Here is a 10,069-nt window from a genome sequence, read left to right on the forward strand (position 1 = left end):
CCATTCAAATAATAATCTGCCTTCCTGTTTTTGCCACCAAAGTGGATAACCTCACATTTATCCACATTATAGTGCATTTGCCATGTATCTGCCCAATCACCCAACCTGTCCAAATCGTACTGGAGTTTCATGACATCCTCCTCACAGCATACCCTCCCACCCAGCTTTGTGTCGTCTGAAAATTTGGAGATATTACATCCAATTCCCTCGTCCAGATCATTAATATATATTGTGAACAGCTGGGGTCCTAGGACCGATCCTTGCGGTACCCCACTAGTCACTGCCTGCCACTCGGAAAACGACCCGTTTATTCCAACTCTTTGCTTTCTGTCTGCCAACCAGTTCTCTATCCAAGTCAATACCTTGCCCCCAATCCCATGTGCCTTAATTTTGCACGCTAATCTCTTATGCGGGACCTTATCGAAAGCCTTCTGAAAGTCCAAATACACCACATCCACTGGTTCTCCCTTATCTATTTTACCAGTTACATCCTCAAAAAATTCCAGTAGATTAGTCAAGCATGATTTACCTTTTGTAAATCCATGTTGACTTTGTCCGATCCTGTCACTGCTTTCCAAGTGCTCTGCTATTACATCTTTTATAATAGACTCTAGCATTTTCCCCACTACCGATGTCAGGCTTACCGGTCTATAATTCCCCGCTTTTTCTCTGCCACCTTTTTTGAATAGTGGGGTAACATTAGCTACCCTCCAATCCATGGGTACTGTTCCAGAGTCTATTGAGTTCTGGAAGATGACCAACAATGCATCTACTATTTCTAGGGCCACTTCCTTAAGTACCCTGGGATGTAGATTATCAGGCCCTGGGGATTTATCGGCCTTCAGTCCCATCAATTTTCCGAACACCATTTCCCTACAAATACTGATTTCTTTCAGTTCCACCCTTTCATCAGACCCTATGTTTCATCATTCCCAGCTCCCGGGCACATTCATTCCCAGCTCCCAGCAACATTCATTCCCAGCTCCCGGGCACATTCATTCCCAGCTCCCGGGCACATTCATTCCCAGCTCCCAGCAACATTCATTCCCAGCTCCCGGGCTGCACTGAGACATAATCTCCCCGCCGCCCCCATTGGCTGGAACAATTGGGGAAAGATCAGGAATCCCGAGCTCCAATCTTCTCAGTCTGACTCTCTCTTGGCGAAGGGTCTGGGCGGTGGGTCCGGTTATAGCAGCATCGGTGAGGGGGGGGCGAGTGAGGGTTTTGCAGAAACTCTGCTGCACAGGTCAGTCTGTTGGAAGCACGGAGTCCTGGTGTATTTGGGCAGTTAAGACATTTAAAAACACTTTGCAAGTCTGGCTGGGTTTGCAAACTCTATTTCGAAGTCCTCCGCAGCTGCTCGAGTTTGCGTCGAAGCTTTTGCTGCTTTTTCTGCAGTTTCTCTCGCTCTGTCTGGAGTTTCTGTCGCTCAGCCTTTAACCTGCCAACGTATTCTGTGGCTTTTCTCAGGATGACCACCTTTGAGGCCTTGTCATTTTTGGAAAGTTCCGGCACCTCGTCGCGGAGAGCCAACAGGCAATGCTTCAACTCGTTCCTCCTCTGCCTCTCCAAGACATTGTGTGTCCTCCGCCGCTCCTCTTCCTCTGGGTCTGAAGACCTGGGGCTCGGGGTGGAGGACCTGTCGGGGGAGCAGTGCTCGGCCACCGGCGAGCAACCCTCCCTTTTGGCTCGTTTTGGTGCCGGCGGTTCCCAGGAGAGCGGAGGCGAGGGCGCGGCGTAGTTGTGCTGTTGCTGGATTTGCAGAGTCCACCACCTCGCTTCGCCCCTCGGCCATTCCCCCTTGGCCAGTATTTGCTTCTCGACTGTCACCACGTCGATCTCTTCTTCTGAAAACACAAGGCAAGCGTTAGTAATCAAGCAAAATAACAACAGAAAATGCTGGAAAAACTCAGCAGGCCAGGCAACGTCCGTGGAGAGAATAATAGAGTCAACGTTTCGGGTGAAAACCCTTTGTCAAGACCGAAACGTTGACTCTATTTTCTCTCCACGGATGTTGCCTGGCCTGCTGAGTTTTTCAAGCATTTTCTGTTGTTATTTCAGATTTCCAGCATCCGCAGTATTTTGCTATCGTGTTAGTAATCAAGCGTTCAGCAGAACAACCCAAATGTCATTCAATACTTCAAAGCTCGAACATTAGGAATGGGAGGAGGCCATTCAGCCCCTCAAGCCATTCAATCAGATCCTGGCTGGTCTGTATCTGAACTCCATCTACCTGCCTTGGTTCCATAGCCCTCATGACCCTTCCCCAATGAAAATCTCGCGATCTGGGACGTGCTCCGGGAGGAAAGCGCCTCTCGTTTTATTTTAGAGATATTTTGGTGCTCGGGTTGGTTGAAATGTTTCTAACCTTTGACCTGGTCAGGACATGCCAATGGTGTTCAGGGTACTGAGCCCATCTCCATTATTCTAACCGCTCTTCCTTTTTCTAACGGAAAGGGTTGGGCGTTTTCAGCATGGGGAGCCCTACAAGATCCATGGAAACCAAACAGCCCCCATGTCTCTAAAGAGCAGGCACCCCCAACATAGATTCGAGCTGCCTCTCACTTTCTCCCCCTCCCCATGGGACTGTACCTGAGTCACTGGAGCGCGAAGAAACACTGCCCGTTGACAAAGAACCTTCATCGTCTGAACTTGGATCTTCATTCTCATAGTCCGGACAATCCAGGGACGGGGAGATCGTTTCTAAACTGGAATCACTGAGACCACCAAGATCCTGGAAGAACTGTGACTCGATCTCGGCCATCAGGGGGCTGGACACAGGGAGCGCGTCCAGCTTCTCTCCTACTTTGTCCAACTCTGCCGTTGCCAACAGGTTGCTCCACATGCAGTCCTGCGTTAACATGGAGGCTTCCAAGTCCAAAATGAAACTCTGCTCAAGGAATGCATCATCGTCCAGCAGCAACTCTGACATCAATTCCAACTGGTCGGACTTGGAAGGGATTAAAGTGGAAAGGGACTCGCAGAGATTGGCCTTAGGGAGGGGCGATTGTGGTGGAGATGGCAACATCTCAAGTGTCTTCAGAAAGTCCTCGCAGGTCTGATAGAAATCTTCATCTTCTAGGAGGAACGGGAAAGTCTCAAATTCACAGTTGATATTTCCACTTTGAGGCATCGTGAGAAAAGGCTGCAAGGAAAACACAATAAAGCATTAACCCAATCAGCATTTGGAGAAGCATTTAAACCACAGCATCATGGAACAGTTAACATCTACACTGAGTGACGCGGTGGGTTCAGAGTGACGGCTCCAATGTGATGAGCCAGGCTGTTGTGTGTTGAGGGTCAGCAGTGATTGGAATCTTGGCCCCTCCCGGTCTGTGTGCCTCAGTACCACACCGGGTCGTGCATTTACAAACCTGAGCTGTGGGCTAGAGACACTCTCGTCTCACCATCTGTGACTTGTTTCATTCAACATAAAGCCAGGAGTTGGCAACAGTTCTGTGCTCAGCAGAACATTGAACAGCGCAAGATTGGACACTAGCCAATCCCTGGCTGGGGGAGAGCCAGAAAAACAGAGGAAGACCTGAAAAAGTCGCATCAGTCACGAGGTGCCAGGCAGAATCACCGACTCACCTTCCCCTTTAAACAGAACAGTGGCTTCTCCTTCAGCAACACCACCATCCCCGCCGCTCCAGTCATAGACCACACTTGATCATCACACTGGAGATTAATGGCTTATCTCACTATCACTGGGTTTTAATATAATCAGGACTGAAATATAGCATCGAACACTGACCCAGACCAGATTGTGTAGCCAAATAGCTATACTACCCCACAACCACCCCCGACCTCATGCCCCACGACCCCCTCCCCCCATTTCCCTCCTAGAATTAGGAGATGACATTTCCATTAAAGAGCTGAAAGTAGCAATGCCCTGAAACATAGGAACAGGAGGAGACCATTCAGCCCCTCGAGCCTGTTCCGCCATTCAATGAGATCATGGCTGATCTGTGACCTCACTCCATATACCTGCCTTTGGCTCATATCCCTTAATACCTTTGGTTAACAAAAAGTTATCAATCTCTAATTTAAAATTAACAATTGATCGAGCATCAATTGCTGTTTGAGGAAGAGAGTTCCAAACTTCTACCACCCTTTGTGTGTAGAAGTGTTTCCTAACTTCACTCCTGAAAGGTCTGGCTCTAATTTTTAGACTCTGCCCCTAGTCCTAGAATCCCCAAGCAGCAGAAATAGTTTCTCTCTCTCTACCCTATCAGTTCCCCTTAATATCATGAAAATTTTGATCAGATCACCCCTTAACTTCTAAATTCTAGGGAATACAACCCTAGTTTGTGTAATCTCTCCTCCTAACTTAACCCTTAAAGTCCGGGTATCATTCTGGTAAACCTGCGCTGCACTCCCTCCAAGGCCAATATATCCTTCCTAAGGTGTGGTGCCCAGAACTGCTCACAGTGCTCCAGGTGTGGTCTGACCAGGGCTTTGTACAGCTGCAGCATAACTTCTACCCCCTTGTATTCTAGTCCTCCAGATATAAAGGCCAGCATTCCATTAGCCTTTTTGATTATTTTCTGTACCTGTTCGTGACACTTTAATGATCTATGTACCTGAACCCCCCCCACAAGTCTCTTTAGACCTCGGCTGTTTTAGCTTTTCACCATTTAGAAAGTACCCTGTTCGATCCTTTTTAGGTCCAAAGTAGATGATCTCACATTTGCCTATTGAAATCCATTTGCCACAGTTTTGCTCATTCACTTAATCTCAATATCCCTTTGAATCCAGACTCTGACCTTTGGCCTCGCTGCCGTTACCAAAAGCACCGATAGTTTTAGGAACAGGAGGCCATTCAGCCCCTCGAGCCTGTCACACCTGTTGTTTTATCCACAATATCACCAGTTAAACCGACAGCTCAACCACTGAACGTCTGCTGGGTTGGTTTGCTCAGTCGGACTGAATAAGCGAGTTACTGGCAGAAAACCCACCAGAACCCGAGACATCTCATCTCAAACTCCCACTGTTAGTCAGAACCCAGCTCACAGACCAGCCCCAGGACTCCAAACACCACAGACTCCAGGATCTCAGCACAGAAACATTCTCGCATTAGAAAAGCGCCCAACACCATCTCCAATCCCAACACTCAACCATTCCCGGGATCAACACCATCTCCAATCCCAACACTCAACCATTCCGGGGATCAACAGCATCTCCAATCCCAACACTCAACCATTCCCGGGATCAACACCATCTCCAATCCCAACACTCAACCATTCCGGGGATCAACAGCATCTCCAATCCCAACACTCAACCATTCCCGGGATCAACACCATCTCCAATCCCAACACTCAACCATTCCCGGGATCAACACCATCTCCAATCCCAACACTCAACCATTCCCGGGATCAACACCATCTCCAATCCCAACACTCAACCATTCCGGGGATCAACAGCATCTCCAATCCCAACATTCAACCATTCCCGGGATCAACAGCATCTCCAATCCCAACATTCAACCATTCCCGGGATCAACAGCATCTCCAATCCCAACACTCAACCATTCCCGGGATCAACAGCATCTCCAATCCCAACATTCAACCATTCCCGGGATCAACAGCATCTCCAATCCCAACACTCAACCATTCCCGGGATCAACAGCATCTCCAATCCCAACACTCAACCATTCCCGGGATGTGCTGGCAGTACTGCGCCATGTGAACTGGACACAACACAATGGAAGCGGGTCTTACCAGAAGTGTAGCACTAGGTTAGAGCGAGAGATGCCAGTTACCTTTTCCAGGGTCTCTGGACTAGATTGGCGGACTCGGTGATTGAGGAGTTCCCCTTGAGTCACTGAGTGTCTACTCACCATCCAGGGACAACCTCACTTATAAATCAACCCACCTCACTCTTCTGCTTATTTAAATACTCGGCAGATTTTTAAAACACCTCCAGGAATTTCTACAGCGGACTGGAAACCACGCCCTGGTCAACCAGCTCCATCTCACACAGTTTACATTCCAGTACTTTCACCAGCGTCTCACCAAAGATAAAAGTCTGTCAAACCGTCCCGTAAACTTCCCAGACCAGTTTAAGTGATTTACAAAACCCAGAGTTTAGTAGAACTTTTGGCAATTTCATTCTAAATCTTCACAAGCAGGAGCACAGGCTGACCTCACTCGGATCTAGAACAGATTCGCAGCACAAACAGCGACAGCAGATTGTGACAGGGGAGGCGGAGACTCGACCCCGTCCCTCTTCACTCACTGACCTGCTGCATTCCCAGACTTTGCTGTTTTAGATTTCAAACATTGTTTTAAAACAATCTGCCCCATGATCAAGGGATGGGCACACAGACAGACAGACACACACACACAGACACACACACAGAGACAGACACACAGAGACAGACAGACACACACAGAGACAGACAGACACACACACAGAGACACCATGACTGGACACTGTACCATTAATATCGTCCCATTCCCCATCACCAGGATGTTTAATATAAAAAGCAGAGTCTGTGCTATTGCAATTCACTCTCTTGCTCTGTCCGCAACTCTGGCTCCCGCGGATCCAGGACAGACGGAGATAAACAAGGAATAAATCAAAATCCACAAACAGATCCCGACAGATGGACAGAAGTGATGTCCGGCAGCTTCGACTCGCCCATGAATTATTTTATTTTTAAAAGGACGGTGCGCCGGTGTGAAGTTTGACTGAAGTGAAGGGGGGCAGCCTGAGGGAGCGTCTCCAAATCCCTCCCTTATCCACAGTATTTGCAAACTGTGTTCAGGCAAGGGCAATTAAATATGTTCTGTTATAAGCAGGAGAATGTAACCCTTTGGATTCCAACCATGCCTGTGTTTCCAGTGATCTGAGATAAATACATTGTTAAACTAGGGTTAAAGACTGATTAAGCAGTAAAGAATTTCATTTAATATTTAAAACCACGAAGCCAAGGATTGGGGTCCCTTTAAGATCAGGAGTAGATGCAATGACGTGGAAGAATAGTTGACCTCGCTGAATTTCATTGGAGACTAAGCCAAGAAACATAAAATCAATTGTTCAACTTAAACAACCTGTGGCAGGGTTAGAGGCAGCTTTGAAAACTGACAAGAAAACGCGAGTCCAAATCACAAACCAGCCTTTGAAATAAAGACATTTATAGAATCATTGAAATGACAGCACAGACCGTTCAGCCCATCGCTCTGGGCCAGTGCTAGCTCTCAATGGGATCTCCACTCTGATCCCATTTCCCTGCCCTTTAGATTGTCTTTTTAAAAACACTTTTCCAATTCCCTTTTAAATGATGTTACAGTCTCTGCCTCATCAGCCCCCAGTGGTAAAACATTCCAGTAACTCCTTGTGTGCAAAACATTTCTAACTCCCCTCTTATTTCTCCCAGTGATAATCCTCCTCTCCTCTCCTCTCCCCAGATGTCGAATATAAATCCCGCCGGTTCGGGAGCGGGTTTGTGTCGGGGATTATTTTCCCTTCTCTTGTTTCTCTGTCCGCCCCGCACTGACCCGGGGGGAGAGTTCAGAATCTCTGATCCCCCAAACACGCAACTCTCCGACACAAACCTCAGTCCCGGAGATTCTCAGACTCGGGGCCGCCTCTCCTCTTCTCTCCCGGGTCAGGCTCGGCTCCTCTCCCGGTCCCCGGTCTCTCTCTCTCTCTCTCTCTTTATACCGCCCCGCCTCTCCCCATCTCCCGCCAAAAGCCGGCACCAAGCCCGCCCCCGGAACCGCCCACAGCCCGAGACAGACCCGGGACAGAGAGAGAGAGAGAGAGAGACCCGGGACAGGGGGAGAGAGAGACCCGGGACAGGGGGAGAGAGAGACCCGGGACAGGGGGAGAGAGAGACCCGGGACAGGGAAAGAGAGAGACCCGGGACAGGGAAAGAGAGAGACCCGGGACAGGGAAAGAGAGAGAGAGAGAGAGAGAGAGACCCGGGACAGAGAGAAAGAGAGAGAGAGAGAGACCCGGGACAGAGAGAGAGAGAGAGACCCGGGACAGGGAAAGAGAGAGAGAGAGAGAGAGAGAGACCCGGGACAGAGAGAAAGAGAGAGAGAGAGAGACCCGGGACAGAGAGAGAGAGAGAGACCCGGGACAGGGAAAGAGAGAGAGAGAGAGAGAGAGAGACCCGGGACAGAGAGAAAGAGAGAGAGAGAGAGACCCGGGACAGGGAGAGAGAGAGACCCGGGACAGGGAAAGAGAGAGAGAGAGAGAGACCCGGGACAGGGAGAGAGAGAGAGAGAGACCCGGGACAGGGAAAGAGAGAGAGAGGGAGACCCGGGAAAGAGAGAGAGAGAGACCCGGGACAGGGAAAGAGAGAGAGAGAGACCCGGGACAGGGGGAGAGAGAGACCCGGGACAGGGAGAGAGAGAGAGAGAGAGACCCGGGACAGGGAAAGAGAGAGAGAGAGAGAGACCCGGGACAGGGAGAGAGAGACCCGGGACAGCGGGAGAGAGAGACCCGGGACAGCGGGAGAGAGAGAGAGACCCGGGACAGGGAAAGAGAGAGAGAGAGACCCGGGACAGGGAGAGAGAGAGAGACCCGGGACAGGGAAAGAGAGAGAGAGAGACCCGGGACAGCGGGAGAGAGAGACCCGGGACAGAGAGAGAGAGAGAGAGAGAGAGACCCGGGACAGAGAGAGAGAGAGACCCGGGACAGAGAGAGAGAGAGAGAGAGACCCGGGACAGGGAGGGAGGGAGGGAGAGAGAGAGAGAAACAACCATGTGTTTGGCCAGACCCCTTTAGATGTCACACCAGCCATCGCAAATCGGAACAACCTTGATCGTGAAATAAATAAAAGCGGTAGGGAGGTAGTGCAACTCTGCCGAGCCTTAGGCCTGTACATAGTTAATGGTAGGTTCAGAGGGGACTCCCTAGGGAGACTCACATACTCCTCAACTCTTGGGTCTAGTGTGGTGGACTATACAATCACTGACCTGGACCCCTGCGATATCAACGCATTCACTGTCAGGCAACAATCCCCCCTCTCAGACCATAACCAAATAAATGTGTACCTTAAACTTTCTGCCCAAACTACAGACACAAAAAAGGAACACAGTAAGCTACATAAAATAAACCAGACATACAGATGGGCCCCGGACAGTGGAGATAAATTCATCACAGCACTAAATTCACCTGATCTCACAAGTAAAATTTCAAAATTTAAAGAAAATCTATATGAGATCACCAGAGATGGTGTAAACACGGCCATAGAGGATATAAACATGATCTTCCATGAGGCAGCTGTAAAAGCCGACCTCGTGAAACAGAAGAGGAAGCATCAAAAAAGACAAAATAAAAATATGAAATGGTTTGACCACGAATGCAAAAATGCCAGAAAAGACCTGAGAAAAATATCAAACCAAAAGCATCGGCAACCAAACAATCCGGACCTACGTACTAGATACAATGAAACCCTCAAAAGATATAAACACACCATTAGGAACAAAACACAAAACTATACCCACAAAATACTCGAAGAAATTGAAAACTCCACCAATCCAAAACAATTCTGGGAAATGTGGAATAACCTGAGTACAACACAATTGCAAGCATTACCAATCCAAGATGGCGACATCTGGAGAACACATTTTGAAAACCTCTACAAAGACATCCCAAAAAACAAAACAAACCCAAGTCAACATCAGGTCACAGAAAAACTCCACACATTAGAAGCAACAATTAAAGACAACCAAAACCCTCTAGACTCCCCAATCACATGGAAAGAACTGGCCACAAAAACAAAATCTCTCCACCTAAAGAAAGCCTGTGGCCCAGACAACATCAAAAATGAAATGCTAAAGTTCAGTAATATGGAGATGCAGGGTGCGATACTCAAACTATTCAACATCATATTACGCTCAGGCTGTTTTCCCGATATCTGGTGCCAAGGACTAATCTCCCCCATATATAAAAGTGGAAACAAATCAGACCCAAATAACTACCGCGGCATCTGTGTCAACAGTTGTCTAGGGAAGTTATTCTGCAGTATTCTAAATAGTAGATTACTTGATTTTCTTAACAAACATAATATCCTCAGAAAAAACCAAATAGGCTTTCTTCCAAAACACCGCAC

General features: G+C 48.5%; 1 protein-coding gene across 1 annotated transcript; it reads right to left on the reverse strand.

Annotated features, from left to right (window-relative positions):
* Positions 1–423: 423 nt before the first annotated feature.
* Positions 424–7,638, reverse strand: mych (myelocytomatosis oncogene homolog). The gene is made up of 3 exons (XM_086005942.1): positions 7,560–7,638; positions 2,593–3,145; positions 424–1,847 (listed from the first exon to the last, which is right to left on the reverse strand). Exons 2-3 carry the CDS (start codon positions 3,131–3,133, stop codon positions 1,336–1,338), a joined length of 1,053 nt encoding a protein of 350 aa, XP_085862068.1. The 5' UTR covers positions 3,134–3,145; positions 7,560–7,638; the 3' UTR covers positions 424–1,335.
* Positions 7,639–10,069: the final 2,431 nt, after the last annotated feature.

The sequence above is a fragment of the Somniosus microcephalus genome, chromosome 13, assembly GCF_052327205.1.
Source record: "Somniosus microcephalus isolate GS21.2 chromosome 13, FLI_Smic_1.0, whole genome shotgun sequence".
Lineage (NCBI taxonomy): Eukaryota > Metazoa > Chordata > Chondrichthyes > Squaliformes > Somniosidae > Somniosus > Somniosus microcephalus.

Excerpts from the sequence above, each read along its gene's own strand:
- mych (XM_086005942.1), bottom strand. The coding sequence starts at position 3,133 with ATGCCTCAAAGTGGAAATATCAACTGTGAATTTGAGACTTTCCCGTTC. Across the intron at positions 1,848-2,592 it reads TTCGCGCTCCAGTGACTCAG|AAGAAGAGATCGACGTGGTG; the intron begins GTACAGTCCCAT and ends TTGTGTTTTCAG.